This window comes from Saccopteryx leptura, chromosome 1 (assembly GCF_036850995.1).
Source record: "Saccopteryx leptura isolate mSacLep1 chromosome 1, mSacLep1_pri_phased_curated, whole genome shotgun sequence".
NCBI classification, from domain to species: Eukaryota; Metazoa; Chordata; class Mammalia; order Chiroptera; family Emballonuridae; genus Saccopteryx; species Saccopteryx leptura.
In genome coordinates this window covers 253,668,657-253,685,184 of record NC_089503.1, presented here as the reverse complement: position 1 = coordinate 253,685,184, position 16,528 = coordinate 253,668,657, and the positions used below count along the sequence as shown (strand labels likewise).

General features: G+C 41.1%; 2 protein-coding genes across 2 annotated transcripts in view; both read right to left on the bottom strand.

The window, feature by feature from the left end:
* Nucleotides 1-3,351: 3,351 nt before the first annotated feature.
* LOC136379614 (zinc finger protein 699-like) overlaps nt 3,352-16,528 on the bottom strand; it is a 142,259-nt gene continuing 129,082 nt past the window's right edge. Inside the window, exons 6-7 of the mRNA XM_066347031.1 lie at nt 5,825-6,008; nt 3,352-4,948 (exon numbers count right to left, since the gene is read on the bottom strand). Of these exons, the coding sequence (XP_066203128.1) occupies nt 3,475-4,948; nt 5,825-6,008 (1,658 nt within the window). The 3' untranslated portion in view covers nt 3,352-3,474. The remainder of the gene's footprint in view (nt 4,949-5,824; nt 6,009-16,528) is intronic.
* On the bottom strand, nt 7,464-16,050 carry LOC136387383 (zinc finger protein 699-like). The gene is made up of 5 exons (XM_066359232.1): nt 15,794-16,050; nt 15,621-15,704; nt 11,414-11,466; nt 9,736-9,862; nt 7,464-7,672 (listed from the first exon to the last, which is right to left on the bottom strand). The coding sequence occupies exons 3-5, from the start codon at nt 11,459-11,461 to the stop codon at nt 7,464-7,466; spliced, it is 384 nt and encodes a 127-aa protein (XP_066215329.1). The 5' UTR covers nt 11,462-11,466; nt 15,621-15,704; nt 15,794-16,050.

Sequence of the window (16,528 nt, the reverse complement as noted above, 5' to 3'; positions counted from 1 at the left end):
GAAGCCAGTTACACCCAAGGACTTTCCAGTAATCAAACCAATAAATTCCTGTTATAACTGACAAATATGGAAACAGTGACAGACAAGCCAGGGAAAAGTTTTCTGCAATATACATATGTATGAAGCACACATTATTACATATATATATATCTCATACATGGCATATGGAACTATTGAAATGCTCATACATAAAATAAAGTACTCTTCAAAATGTAATAAAAATAGGTAAAATGCTTAAAAAGGTACACTCATAAAAGATACCCAAACAGCCAATGAGCACATAAAAAAGTATTCAACCCTGGTCGGTGCTCAGTTAGTTAGTGTTATCCTGACATGCCATGATTGTGTGTTCAGTCTCGGTCAGAGCACATGCAAGAATCAACCCATGAATACATAAATAAGTGCGAAAGTAAATCTATGCTTCTCTCTTTCCCTCTCTCTCCTTTCTATTCCTTTCTCTCTAAAATCAATAAATAAACTTTAAAACATTTGTTTAAGTATTCAACATCATTACACATCTAGTAAATACAAATTAAAACCAAAACAATATATTGCCACATTGTTGGAATGGCTAAAATCAGTGTGGGGCCAAGTATCAGGACCAACTGTAAAGTTCATGCACTGCATCTAGGATTGTAGGTGCAATCAGCCTTTCTGATATAGTGAAATACCTACCGAAACACCTGAAGCCTACCCTGATCCACTAATCACATTCCCACATACAGAGCATTTACCAAAAGAAGTTGGTGTCTGCCAAAAGGACAATGGAAAGGCAAACAGACATTAAGTAAACAAGCCAAACACATAACTGTACATGTTATATTTTAACATTTATATAAAGATCAAAGCTCTTGCCGGGTAGCTCAGTATGTTAGAGCATTATCCTGATAGACAACATTGTAAGTTTGATCCACAGTCAAAGCACATACAGGACTCAACCAAGAAATGCATAAGTGGAACAAGTCATTTTCTCTCTCTCTTTTCATTTATCTCGACAATCAATAAATAAAAATTAAAATAAACCCAGAAAAAAGCTAATAAATTATAATTAAAATGAAAATCAAAATCATGCTTTCCTCTGTGGAGCAACTGCTGAGAAGGCAGATGAATAAACTTTTTGGAGTGATTGAAGTGTTCAGTTATCAGGGTGTAAACATTATGTGCAATTCCATCAAGCAGTACACTTGGGATTAGCACTTCTGTAAAGTACTGTACATATTCCTTAATAAAACAATAGAAAATGATGACAGGAAGTGCTATAGGTATAGTGTGGCTCCATGGAATGACTGGGATACATTCTGAGAAGGGCATCAGTAGACAATTTAGTCATTGTGCAAACATATTAGAATTCACAGGCAATAGGAATGTCTCAGCTTATTACAATCTTCTGGGACAACCATCATCCATTGCTGATTTATGTGCTGTATGCAACACAGGACTGTACTTCTAGAGATGAGGGAAAATACAATAGAAGGAAAAAGTGCGGCTAAACATACCTGAAGCACAAACCAATAAAGCATCATCTTAGGTAAAAAAAAAAAAAAAAAAAAGGGGGGGGGGAGTAAAATCTTCTGTTTGAGGATATCAAATATCTTTCCCCACTAAAATGGGATAACTCCCTATCTGATGCTTGCTTTACTTATATCGAATTTTCCTCACTGTCCTCACCTCTTTTTGTTTTGAGATCACAGTGAACTTACACAGATTTATCTTTCCACTTGAGTAATGATATAATGGGACTGGACTATGCAGATGACAACAGTCCAGCTCCAAACTGAGGCCAAGTCAATATAATCAGTTGATGTGCAGGGGGAGTGTAACATCTGCAGGATGACAATTCTAAAACTTGTCAAAGTCTAAGAGGCTGTGTATGGTCATAATGGAGAAACTTACAGGAAAGTTTATGGAACCGCTGCTTCCACGATAACCAACATCAAGGACTTAATGTTCTTGTGCCAGTACTGAATGGTGAGGCCAATGATCAGGGAAATGAGCTGGAAACTAGTCCACCAGAAACCTATGAATCTGTCTCCCAGTATCACAGCCTTACTAAACTCAAATAAGAAATTCTATAGTCTGCCTTTCATTTTGCATACAAACTCTCTCTTTTAGACAACTCTAACCAGAAACTGTAAGAAATTGGTTCCGGGAAATGGAGTCCCAGCCATGCCCAAATCAACACACAGAAGTAAACTGACTTAATTTCGGCTTTCTTGTCACAAGGTCTTTTTTTACTCTCAAAACACTGGGTGTTTCATTATCAGCCAGGAGCAATGAGAAAGAATAAAATACAAAAACACTTCTTGAAGACCTGTGCACTTAACAATTTCTGCTGAAATTACTTATTAGACAGGTAAAGCTTTGAAGAGTAAAAACTGATAACTTCAAAAAGAATAAAAGGGTTGAAGAATATTGAGTATGCAATTTCCAGGATCAGCCATACTAGGTCAAAATGGAATGACCAAGTACAAAAGCAAAATACAAATGAAATAATACTAAAGTGTGCATACCATGATCACTGCACACTTAGAAATGAGTTCATCATAAACAAAAATAAATAAAGGACCACACTTACCTGAATATGAAGAAACACACTCCTTAACTTAGTGATGGAAATAACATTTATATCTAAACCCAAATAAAAGCACCTCAGAATAAAATAGAGTGGAAAAGTATTAGAGGAAAATTTATCACCTTAATTATTGATATCAGAAAATACAAACCAGACACCACAGAGTAACTTTCCACTTTAAAGGTGAAACACTAATATTTGCTTCTGGAGCAAATTTTCTGATAGACTTATTTTTTAGGAATTTGTGTGTGTGTGACAGACACAGAGAGGGACAGACAGACAAGGGAGAGAGATGAGAAACATCAATTCTTCATTGTGGCACCATAGTTGTTCACTGATTTCTTTGTCATATGTGCCTTGACTAGGGGGCTATAGCAGACTGAGTAACCCCTTACTCAAGCCAGCAAATAAAGCCTCAAGCTGGTGAGCCTTGCTCCAACCGTATGAGCCTGTGCTCAAGCCAGCAACCTCTGGGTATTGAACCTGGGTCCTTTGCATCCCAGTCCAATGCTCTATCTACTACGCCACCATCTGGTCAAGCTCTTACGAATTTTGACTTGTAATAAGCAATATTTTTGAAGGTATTATCACATGGTTTATATACAAGGAATTTCTCTCAATTGTGATTTCTCAGTAGTCTTCAAAAAAATGAGGGATAATTAACTACTTTAATTATTAAAGTCATAGGATGTATGCACTGTGTGAGATCTCACATGTTGCCTTAGATTTGAAAAGCTTTGTAGAAGTTACAGTCCTTACATTTTTTGTTTTCTTTAGAGTTAATTTTCTTTAGAGTTAGAAAATAGACAAGACAAAGGCTTTCCTACACATTCATACGGCTTCTCCCCAGTGTGCATCCTCATGTGAATCCTAAAAACTGAGGAACAGATAAAGGCTTTCTCTCATTTCTTACATTCATGAGATTTCTCTTCAGTGTGAGTCCGTCTGTGCACTGCAAGGTGGGAAGAACTGATAAAGGCTTTCCCACACTCCCTACATTCATAGGGTTTCTCCCCAGTGTGGCTTCTTATGTGTCTTCGAAAGGATGAAGGACAACTGAAGGCTTTCCCACACTGTAGACAGTCAAAAGGCTTTTCTCCAGTGTGCATTCGGGTGTGCACAATCAGGCCTGAAGAGTGACGAAACGCTTTCCCACACTCCTTACATTCATAGGGTTTCTCCCCTGTGTGTGTCCTCATGTGAATCCTAAGAGAAGAGGCGTAAATAAAGGCATTCCCACATTTCTGACATTCATGAGGTTTCTCCCCAGTGTGAGTCCGTCCATGCACTCTAAGGTAGGAGGAACTAATAAAGGCTTTCCCACATTCTTTGCATTCATAGGGTTTCTCTCCAGTGTGGTTTCTTATGTGTCTTTGAAACGATGAGGGACAACTGAAGGCTTTCCCACACTCCAGACAATCAAAAGGTTTCTCTCCAGTGTGCATTCGGGCATGTACAGTCAAGCCTGAAGAGTGACGAAAGGCTTTCCCACACTCCTTACACTCATAGGGTTTCTCCCCTGTGTGTGTCCTCATGTGAATCCTAAGAGCTGAGGCATAAACAAAGGCATTTCCACATTTCCTACATTCATGAGGTTTCTCCCCAGTGTGAGTCCGTCCATGCACTGTAAGGTGGGAGGAACTAATAAAGGCTTTCCCACATTGCTTGCATTTATAAAGTTTCTCTCCACTGTGCAGTCTCAAGTGTGCTGTGAGAGATGAGGGACGACTAAAGATCTTCCCACATTCCTTACATTCGTATTTTGTCTTGAAAGTATGATCTCTCACATGTGCTCTGAAGGATGAAGAACAACTAAAGGGTGTTCCACACTCCTTACATTCAAAAGGCTTCTCGCCAGTATGGATTCTTGTATGTGTTATGAGGTAAGAAGAAGAACTAAAGGCCTTCCCACACTCCTTGCATTCATAAGGCTTATCTTTACTGTGAGTTCTTTTCTGTTCCATGAGGGATGAAGAACAGCTGAATGTTTTGCCACATTCCTCACATTCACAGTTTGTCTGTTCAGGGTGAAGCTTCATATGCGCCCTGAAGAATGAAGAACAGCCGAAGGCTCTGGTACACTGCTGACATTCATAGGGTTTGTCTTCCACGGGGGTTTTCATATGCTTCCTGAAACAGGCAAAGAAATGGAAAGCCTTCCCACACTCCTTGCACTGGTAGGGTTTGCTTCCCATGTGTAAACTGATGTGGTTCTTTAGGGAAACATGATCTGTGAAGACCTTTTCACATTCACGACATTCATAGGATTGTACCTCAGCAGTTCTCTGGAGTACGTTAAGATTTGAATTTTGGCTTAAGTTTTTTCCATGCTGGTTTTCTTGTTTACATTCATAAATGTTCTCCACCACATGATTTCTTTTAAAAATAAAAAGCACAATATTAACAATAAATACATTTTTACCATTAACAGTAACTATACATGTTTTGCACCCTCTGGTGTTATAAGCTGAAACTCCTCACAGAGGGCTCTACAGTAGCTGGTATTTATCAGAGTTGGTTGTTTTTAAAAAAATTCTTTTCCAAGTAAGAGAATGAGAATAAAGAGACTCCTGCATGCACCCTGACTGGGATCCATGAGAAAACCCCCATTTGTGGCTGATGCATTGCCCATCAGGGGCCATGTATGCAACTGAGCTATTTTTAGCACATGCGGCAGAGGCTCCTCAAAGTCAGATAAAATCCCAGGGGTGATGCACTCAAACCAATGGAGCCATAACTACAGGAGTTGAGAGAGAGAGAGAGAGAGAGAGAGAGAGAGAGAGAGAGGGAGTGGTGGAGAAACAGATCATTGCTTCTGCTGTGTGCCCTGACGGCAATTACACCTGGGACATCCATACACCAGGCTGATGCTCTACCACAGCACCACAGCCAGGGCTTTGTAAATTTTTTTTACATTAATTTTAAGGAGGTGACACTGATCAATAAACACATAGATTTCACTGAACATCTCCATAGCATTTAAACTGTTAATTGCTTTATGTATCTGTGACTTTTTGACTGATGGGATTTTTCTCATAACTGCTTACAATTGAGTTATATCAAACATTGAAGATCACAGTCTCATTAGAAGAAAATATCTAGTAAAAATTCTTTATGAAATCATAACTTTTGACAAGTATTAGATATGTATTCTTTATTTTTTGTGACATTTTAAGACACTCTTCTGGGGCACTTTTTACCTTTATATGGATAAAGGTAAAAAGTCCATACCTTTTTATGAATGGAACTCACCTCAAATGTCTCTCATGGTTTTTATTCTTATAATCAATACCATGGTACTCCCACGTTTTGTTTAAAATAGATGGCTGTGTATCATTCCTCTTGAATCTTATTATTTCCTGTTCACTGGATACTATTTCTTCATAAATATCTTGTGAAGTGACTGATTGATTAGTCTTAGGTTGAGTGTCAAAATCTGAAATGAAAGGTAAAGGCACCTTTGTACAAAGGGCTTTCGCTGTGTGGCTATTTCTTTTTTTTTTTTTTTTTTCTGATGCAGATAGAACCTTTTAATATGATTGGTAATAATCACATTTACTGTATGAGTGTATTCTTTTCTAGAACAATCTGCCATCAATTTTACATAGTGTTTTTCTCCCCCCCATCCCTTTAAGGCTTCTATTGTGGCTGAGGCCTATGACTTTGTTCCAGATTGGGCTGAAATTCTATACCAACAAGTGATTCTTAAAGAGACTTTAATTACTTGGAAGAATTTAAGCAGCAAAGGTTATTATGAATGAGTATATTTGAAGAGATTTCAAAAAAGTAAGTATTAAAATGCCTCTGTATTGGATAAGGCATGGTAAGAATTTAATGACTAAGTATAACATGCCTGTAGCCACCCCTCTGCTTGAGATGACAAAGAGCTGTCAAGAATCCCCAGAAAGAAGAGATCTTTTTCTTTTTCTTTTTTTTTTGTATTTTTCTGAAGTTGGAAACAGGGAGGCAGTCAGACAGACTCCTGCATGTGCCCGATCAGGATCCACCCAGCACGCCCACCAGGGAGCGATGCTCTGCCCATCTGGGGTGTCACTCTGTTGGAACCAGAGCCAGAGGCCACAGAGCCATCCTCAGTGCACGGGCCAACTTTGCTCCAATGGGGCTTTGGCTGCGGGAGGGGAAGAGAGAGACAGAGAGGAAGGAGAGGGGGAGGAGTGGAGAAGCAGATGGATGCTTCTCCTGTGTGCCCTGGCCAGGAATCAAACCTGGGACTCCTGCACGCCAGGCCAATGCTCTACCACTGAGCCAACCAGCCAGGGCGAGCTGTGTGGCTATTTCAAGACTCTGCTATCAAGCACAGGGTCAAATGATAATCAACTGAATGAGAAATAATGCCATGAAGATTTTGATGGATGGTATAAAAACAAGGCATTATTAGGAGAACAAAACAAACAGAAACAGGCTCTGGCTGGTTGGCTCAGCAGTAGAGCATCAGCCTGGCATACGAAAGTCCAAGGTTCAATTCCCGGACAAGGCACAAAGAAGAAACGCCCATCTGCTTCTTCACCTTTCCCCTTTCTCTCTATTTCTCTCTTCCCCTCCTGCAGCCAAAGCTCCACTGGAGCAAAATTAGCCTGGGCACTGAGGATGTCTCCATGGACTCCGCATCAGGCAATAGAATGGATTCGATTGAATCAAAGCAACGCCCCAGAAGGGCTGAGCATTGTCCCCCGGTGGACATGCCAGGTGGATCCCATTCAGGCACATGCAGGAATCCATCTGTCTGCCTTCCCACCACTTCTCACTTCGGAAAATACAAAAAACAGGAACAGTGTAAAATGTACATGACCAAATACCAACTTACAAAAAGGAAACAAGGAAAGTCTTTTCAAAAACAAAAAAAAATTGTTAATAAAAAGTCAAACAGTAATCAATGGTGTATGTGGAAAATCATCTCAGACAAAACACGTGTTTGGCTTTCACTTGATTTTTCCGAATGAATACCCCTCAACCTAGACAGTTTCTCCCAAGAACTCTTGCCTTCCTGGCGCTCCCCCTGGACAGGCCCTCTCTTTGTCATCTCCAGGTCCTCCTCCTGCTTCCTCTGGAAGATCAGCCAGGGTGTATGCAGTGCGTACCCTGTTAAACAGAAAGGCATGTCACACACAGGAAAACAAGGAGGAACCACAAACATTTCCAGGAGACAAGGCTGACACTTTGGTCTTCAGATACTGAAAACATAGCGTCAGGTGTAACTTTAATTGCAAAAAAATGTTTAACAAAAATATATTTAAGGGAGATGAGTTGCAACAAAGCCTCTGATGTCCAAAACTGATTTGAAACCGTGGCCAGATAGCTCAGTTGGTTAGACCATAGTCCCAAAGCACAGAGGTTACAAGTTCGATCCCCAGTCAGGGCACATATAGAAAGATATTGATGTTCCTGTCTCTTTCTCTCTATATATATTCCACTCTTGCTGTAGTCAATCAGTAAACATTAAAAACTGATCTTACATTCATATCTAATGCTCAGTATATTAGACTGGTCAGCCAGGACATTTTATATTCCTGCTGAACGTGAGTAATCTCACAGAATACCAATTTTACACAAGGTTACACTGAGATCATGGTAAAGTGAAAAACAAGAAAAAGGTCCACCCACATGGTCAGACAGTCATTCTCTTTAGAATTTATCTGAAGAAGCTGAAAACATGCCCACACAACACCTGCACACACATTTATAGCAGCTTTATTCAAAATTGCCAAAATGTGGCAGTAGCAAAGATGTCCTTCTGTAGGTGAAAGAATGAATGAAAATCTAGAAAACTGAATAACAGGCATGAAGGAACTTTAAATGTGTTACTATCTGAATGAAACCAATGTGAAAAGGGTACATACTGTAAAACTTCAAATACATGACTTTCTCAAAAAGAAAAAATGATGGACACAGTAAAAAGAGCAACAGTTGCCAGGGGATACAAGGGAAGAAGGGATGAGTCAGCCAGACAAAGAGGACTTTTAGGACAGTGAAACTATCTGCATGATATTACAGCAGTGGGTGTACATCATTGCATATTTGTTCAAAGAACAAAGGTACAACAGCAAGAGTGAAGCCTAATGGAAGCTATGGACTCTAGGTGATGATCATGTGTCAGTGCAGGCTCATCAACTGTGACAAATGCAGGACTCTGGTGGTGTGTGCTGACAGTGGGGAGGCTGTGCACGGGGCGGTAAGGGGTATATGGTAAATCTCTGTATCTTCCATTCAGTTTAGCTGTGAACCTAAAACAGCTCTGAAAATAAATAAACATATTTGTTAAAAATTTTCTGTCTACCTAGAATCATAGAATGATGCTTTATTTGGAAATAGGGTCACTGCTGATGTAATCACGTTAAGATGATGTTACATTGAATTAGGCTGGGCCCTAAATCCAATGACTACTGTCCTACAAAGAGGGAGAGACTCAGAGACAGAGAGAAGTCTGTGAAGATGGAGGCAGATTTAGAGAAATGCAGCTGCAAGTCAAGAATACCAGGACTGCTGGCCACCACCAGAGCTGGGAAGAGACAGGCAGGATGTTTTCCATAGAGCTTCAGGAGCATGGCCCTGCTACCACCTTGGTTTCACACTTCAAAAAGTTTCTTTTGTATCTGGTCACCCAGTTTGCAGTACTTTGTTACAAAAGGCCTCAGAAACGAATACAGCTTGATCCACAGATCCATCCTCCAATCACTCAACCAAAGTTCAAATCTTATAAAATGTACCAACACTCTCTGACTGTGACACCTGACAGCTCCCTGTGTCATGTTTTTCTCACTTGACTGAGTAATAAACCCAACTTCTTTAACTTTTATGTTTTCCTGGTGTTCCTTCGGTAAAGGGCCTTGAAGTCAGCAAAATTCTCAAGAGTTCCCAAACCATAAGCCTCCTTGTGTCCCGCAGTGACCCCTGAAGTCTATGCCCACACTTTCAACCCTCAGTAAGCCTTGAGGCTTTCAATCAATGAAAAGGCAGTTCAACACACAGATGTTTATTTTCATGGTCAAGCCACTACACTATACGTTTCTGATGGTTCCTGACTGTGTTCGTCATATTTACCAATGTATTCTTATTCCTCAGCTCAAATCCTAAAATAAGGAATAAGGTCAATTTGTCAGATTTCTTTTCTAAACAACTGAACCTAGGAATGTTGCCTTTCTTACCTAGGGAGGCCAGGTTCTGGAAAGTCTCCAGCATCACATCTCTGTAGAGGCTCCTCTGAGTGAGATCCAGCAAAGCCCACTCCTCCTGGCTGAAGTCCACAGCCACATCCTCAAAGACCACTGGGTCCTGAAACATCCCACACATTCTGTTCAGAAAGGTGCCAATACCTTTTGTTTAGGAGGATGAGTGATACTGACAATATGGGGCAAAGAGAATCCATTCACAGGACATTTGAAGGTTGTGTGGTCTCCTGACACCAACCCCGGGACTCAGCCATCAGACAGAACTCTTTCTCTTTCCCCCACACATCCTCCTGACTGAAAAAGTTCTGAATCACAGGCATCACAACACTTCTAAAACATTAAATTTCTCTCTCTATTGTTTGATGAAAAAAAATTCTGGTCTTAGTATGATCCAGAACAATCCAGACCATATAGCAAAAATGAGAGAAATGCTCTCTGAATGAAATATAGCAGTTCCTCGAATGACTCCTTTTTGTTATAATATTGATGAGATGTGTGGGAACCTCACCATTGTTTATATGAATCAGTCTATAGGGAAACTGGTTTTATTTATTGCTGTTTTCCATAAAAATGCAGAAATTATCAACAATGTTAAGTGAAGATTTAGTGTTTTGTGTTTTTTTTGTGTGTAAGAGACAGAGAGAGGGACAGATAGGGATAGACAGGATGGGAAAGAGATGAGAAACATCAATTCTTCATTGTTGCACCTTAGTTGTTCATTGATTGCTTTGTCATATGTGACTTGACTGGGGGCTACAGCAGATGAAGCGACCCATTGCTCAAGCCAGTGACCTTGGGCTCAAGCTGGTGATCCTTGCTCAAACCAGATGAGCACATGCTCAAGTGGGCAACCTCAAGGTTTTGAACCTGGGTCCTCTGGGTCCCAGTCTGAAGCTCTAGTAACTGCACCACCACCTGGTCAGGGAAGTGAGGACTTATTTTCAGTTTCAACCATGACACTAACAATGCCTTTTTCCAGAAACAATTTCACCTGCTTCCTTCTTTCCCACTATAGTGATCAGTGCAATATGAAACACTGGGTCAAATCTGAATGAGGTTTTAATGAATAAAAACACAATGTGTGATGCACAATTATAAACTCACAATGGAATAAACATTTAAATATTAGAATCAGCACACTCAAAATACCAGAAGACATAGGTAATAAAATCTCAGACATTTCTTTTAGCAATATTTTTTCTCAAAGATCTTCTTGAGGAAGGAGAAAATTTAAAAATTAGACATCAATTAAAAAGTTTTTCCCAGCATAGGAAACTATCAACAAAATATCAATAGAAAGGCAACTCACTGAATAAGAGAACAGTCTCACTGATATATCTGTTAAGAAATTAATATCCAATATTTAAAGAAGTTATAATATTCAACACCAAAAAAAATACACATACAATCCAGCCCTGGCCAGGTGGCTCAGTGGATAAAGCATCAATCTGGCATGCTAGAGGTCATGGGTTCAACCACAAAGTCTGGGCACATATGAAAAGTAATAAATGAGTACACAAGTAAATGGATCAGCTAAGTGACATACTTTCTAGGTGGCCCAACACAGAAACAGGTTGCTGATCCCTGTTTTAAACAATCAGTCGAAATGGTAAAATGGAAATATTCTTTTGAAGAATTATTAGCTCTTACCAACCTGTGGCATGCTTTTCTGGAACTCGGCAGTGCTTCTTTCCTCACCCATGTTCCCTTCATGGAGAAAGACAGAATGCTGAGAAGTTACAGCTGAGGCAGAAGAGTCATGATCATTGAGGTCTCTCCACAATTCACACAATCATGAGCCTGGATGCTGCAGCATGGACCACTCCCCTCAAACTTCCCCCACACATGCACATACACTCATGCAGACACACAATATTCTCATACATATATTCATAGGCCCGAGACACCAAAGCCAACACACACTAATCCTGTAAAATGGTGGAGTAATCTTACCTCATCTAGGATTAGAAAACTATTATCTGGTTCTTGTTGAGTTTTTTATTTCTTTCTTTTTTTAATGTTTAAAAGTTCCATTTTGCAAGTAAGTTGACTGCAGCCTAGAAGTTTAGCTGGCAGTTTGCCTATGATAATGAAAAGCATAAAATGTATCAGGCAATACCTTCAACTTTAGAATATACTACAAAGAATATACACTGTCTCAAACCCAAGAAAGCACTGACTTAAATACCACCTCTGGGTGCTCCATTCCCAATATTACTCCTGCAACCCTTGGCAGGCTAACACACATTACTGCTCAGCCCTTGCTCAATGGGCTCCCCCATGGAATGCAGGTCCCTGAAATGGTTTTTAAAAAGAGCATCAACTGCATAAATTCCACACATGGGAGGCAGAGAATACTACCACGCTGTAATTCTGCTGCAAAGGTTTACTTGTACAGAAGCAGCAGCACAAAAATACTTAAGTTAGCAGAGTGTAGCTCATCTCATAGCAATATCTATAGTGCTGGTGCACAAATTTCAAGCAATGAAAACACAATTGTTCCTTCCACTGCAGTGGATCAAGTATGTATTTTAAAGCCAATAAAAACTGTGATATTCTTTACTATATTAATAACATGTTCCATTTGAGCAACTATAATGAGAATGACTGAAGAGATGCCCATACCTTTGCAAAGAAATTACTTATTTTTCATAGGAACTCTGCAAATCATATTATTACTAATTAATAATTCAGGAATCTTACAGTCAATTGAATACACACTCAATGTTACCCAATTAGAGAGCCACTCTATCCAGTGTGTATGCAGGTCTATTTATCTTCAAAGCTGAAATGCACTATGTGTATATTTCTGAACATATACTTTTAACTTCACTGTCAGCGAGGACTTTATTCCCTAACATTTACCAGGGTGTGGCCTAGAAACCTGTTGGGTACACTATGCAGAATAGACAAATGAAGTATTCTATTCAAATGTTTTGTCTTTGAATACCTTCTCTTGACTAAGACCTATGTCTTGAGCAAGGTAGCTTCCCTTAAGGCCCCTATCTCCTACTCCTTCATTTCATATTCACTTAGGTGAACCTGATCCTACTACATGCAGTCACAGGGGATACAGCACTAAACAAAACAGAAGAACCCTGAAACACATGGAGTTCATATTTGTTTTTCAGGGAGGGCAGTAATTAACAAACTATCAGGTGTTGACAGATATAAAAAAATGAAGTACATTATAGGGATAAGGAGATGCACACATATTTCTCTTCAGTGAGTCAGAATGACTCATGTGACAGAACAGAAGCAGAATATTAAAATAACTGTTTCTTATAACACTGGAAATCCCAGCCCTGGCCGGTTGGCTCAGCGGTAGAGCATCGGCCCGGCGTGCAGGAGTCCCGGGTTCGAATCCCGGCCAGGGCACACAGGAGAGGCGCCCATTTGTTTCTCCACCCCTCCCCCTCTCCTTCCTCTCTGTCTCTCTCTTCCCTTCCCGCAGCCAAGGCTCCATTGGAGCAAGGATGGCCCCGGCGCTGGGGATGGCTCTGTGGCCTTTGCCTCAGGCGCGCTAGAGTGGCTCTGGTCGCAACAGAGCAACGCCCCGGATGGGCAGAGCATCGCCCCCTGGTGGGCATGCTGGGTGGATCCCGGTCCGGCACATGTAGGAGTCTGTCTGACTGCCTCCCCGTTTCCAGCTTCGGAAAAATGAAAACAAACAAACAAACAAACACTGGAAATCCACAGCTGGTGTGGTGTATATATATTTATAAACAAAAATATCATCAAATTCCAGAGAAGGAAAAATCAGTATCAATGAGCTAACCACTGAAGTTTGGAAAAAGTGCAGCATATTGGGTTAGAAAGAAAAGTGAAAACAAGGCCCAATTAATGACAGTTATAAAACTAATAAACAGAATCAGAAAAGCCAATGCATCCTTTGAAAACTATTGAGGTTGAGAAAGCCATAGCAATTTATTTAGCAGCAGAGCCCTGACAAAAGGAGTTATGAATTAGTCATAATTACACATTACAAAAAGACTGCAACAACAAAAAAAATGATGGAGATATGGAAATGTATAAGTAATTAATTAATTTCAAGAGAGAGAGAGTACAATTCTCCAGCAATGATTTAAAATAAATACAACACTTGACTATATCTAGCCATTATAAAAAAAAACTCAGCAGTTTAAAACACACCCACAAAGGAAACAGAAGTTTCAAACTGTTTTATCAGGTGGCTCACCAAATAAGTAAAAATTTTAATATTCCATTTTAGGGGTGGAAATACTTGTTTTCTCAAGTATTTCCAAAACCAGGTAAGTACAATTAACAAAAATCTCTTACACATTAGTGCAAATAATATATCAGTATAGTCAACAAATGAATAATAAATATATTAATCACAAACAACATTCATTTTGTCCTAAGAATAAAATGTGGTTAAAAATGAAATCATTAGGCCCTGGCCCATTGGCTCAGCTGTAGAGTGTTGGTCTCACATGTTGACCTCGGTCAGTATACAGGAGAAGCAACCACCTGCTTCTCCACCCCTCGCCCCCTCCTCTGTCCTCTCTTGCAGCCATGCTAAATGGTTAGAGCAAGTTGGCCCCAATGCTGAGGATGATTTCATGGCCTCGCCACAGGCACTGATATAGCTCAGTTTTCCCATGGAGCCGTGGCACCAGATGGGCAGAGCATAGTCCCTTACTGGACTGGGTTATGCAGGAGTCTGTTGGCCTGCCTCCCTATCTCTCACCTAATAAAAAAAAAGAAAGAAAATGTTATGAAAATAGAATCGATTTATATAATTCACCTTATTAAATTGTCACGTGACTCATCCCCTTCAATAAAAAGTAGTCACTGTCTAGATTAATGTTCACTAGCGATAACAATTTAACCCACCAGAACTAGAGGGGAACACGTTTTACTAGAAAAAAAACCTACAGACATACAATAAACATTGTATTTAATGCTGAAATGGTAGAATAATTCCCTCTGGGATCGGGAACAAGGCAAGGATATAAATTCTATGCTATTCAACATGAACTGGATGGAGGACCTGGCACGTGCACTAAAGAAATACAAGGTACAAGGTAAAAAACAGCTAAAACTGGCAGATGATCAAGCCTTATGTATGAAATTCAGAAAAGATCTACACACAAATGATTACAATGGCTGGCTGCATTCGGCAACGACAGTTACAAATACACTTAATTATTAGTTCACTTGTATGCACCTGAATATAATGTAGCAAACGGGTGCCCACAGGCAGGGTAATGTAAAGATTAAATAATATCTTGTATGGCCAGTAGTCACCACCGTCGTGGCTATGCAAGTGCAGGTTCCCATTGGATTCTGGCAGACAATAAAGAAACAGTGGAGCCAAAAAATGGTGGGCCATTTCTTTACTAAAGTCGCGCACCAGCCAATGAGCAACACACACAGGGAACACACTTCCCTTTCACTCAGGGCTCCCAAAGCCACTGACACATCCAGTTCCACACACAGGAGAATCGTCTCTGGTTTCTCCTAGAATCAAAAGCCCCACCAGTCTCAGTGGAGCTTGCAAAAGCCCCTAACCTCTGGTTCCCATCTGCACACTTTCATTCTCTCTGTTCTTACTCTGCAATCATGGCTTCTCCCTCTGCCTCTTTTTCTTCAAAACTTTCTGGCGCGAAAACCTCTCCTCCAGCAAACATTAGCAAAACAATGGCCCGTCCCACGCAGGAAAGTATTCTGCAATTTCACAGACACACATATACCTGTCCCTGCCCAGCCCCCATGCAAGCTATAAGCGAACAAACATAAAAATTATATTTTAGAAACTTATTTTACCAACATATCTCCTGCACCAGAGGGGAACGGAAGGGGGACGTAATGGAGCTGAATGCCAGCCCCTTGCTCACCGAACACGCCGAAATCCGCAAATCCGCGCAGAGACGACCAGGTGAGGCTCTTGTCCCCGGATGCGAAAAGCGGTGATGCTTTTCCTGTTTGGAAAGGGAGCAAAGGACTCGTCTAGAGGCGATTTATAAATATAAGGATATAAGCGTTGTTCTCCACTTCCCTTTGCTCTCACCCGTTTGTACCCAGCCTAGAGTGCCCGATTCAGGGAGTTGGAGACGAGTAACAGCCACGGGCGGAGCGGACCAGGGCTCTGAGGTAACGTGGCGGCGATCGGAGGCCCGGGTGCGGGGTCCCCGCGGCGCCACCCTCTGATCTCTGGCTTCCCCAAGCCCGAGCTCTCTGCCTTTGCCACCGGACCTGAGACAGGGCCGACCCAAGCCGGGAAGATTGCAGACCCAGGTGAATATTGAGCTCAGACAGGAGTGAGGACACTAGAAGACAGAGCCCACGGCGCACGCACGCGCAAAGGCACACTTTTGCTTCCTGCTAAGGGGCGGGGCCTCGGGAGCTGGGAAATGAAGGTACCAGACGCAAGAGAAACAGGGAAGCGCCCAGAAACAGGGAGGGGAGGAGGAGCAGGGAAACAGTCACTTCCAAGGTAGAGTGGAGACCTGTTAGTTTCCTCCCAGGAGAGATGAGCTGTTGGAATTGGATGAACTTGGGACCGAACTAGGTCAGCGGGTGAGGTTTGACCAGTCCTATGGTGTGAGACTTACTCAGATATTCAAAGAGGCAAGGCTAGGTCGAGGGGCGGGCCTCGAGGAGGTTGGGGCTACAGGCGGGTTAGGTTTAGGACCTATTCAGGCTCTCAAGAGTCACAGACTGGACACAAAACTTAAGCCAGTAGGAATCCATGAGATTGCGTTTCCATTCACTCAGTCCTCTCATTAGGCCTTTAGTGTTACCT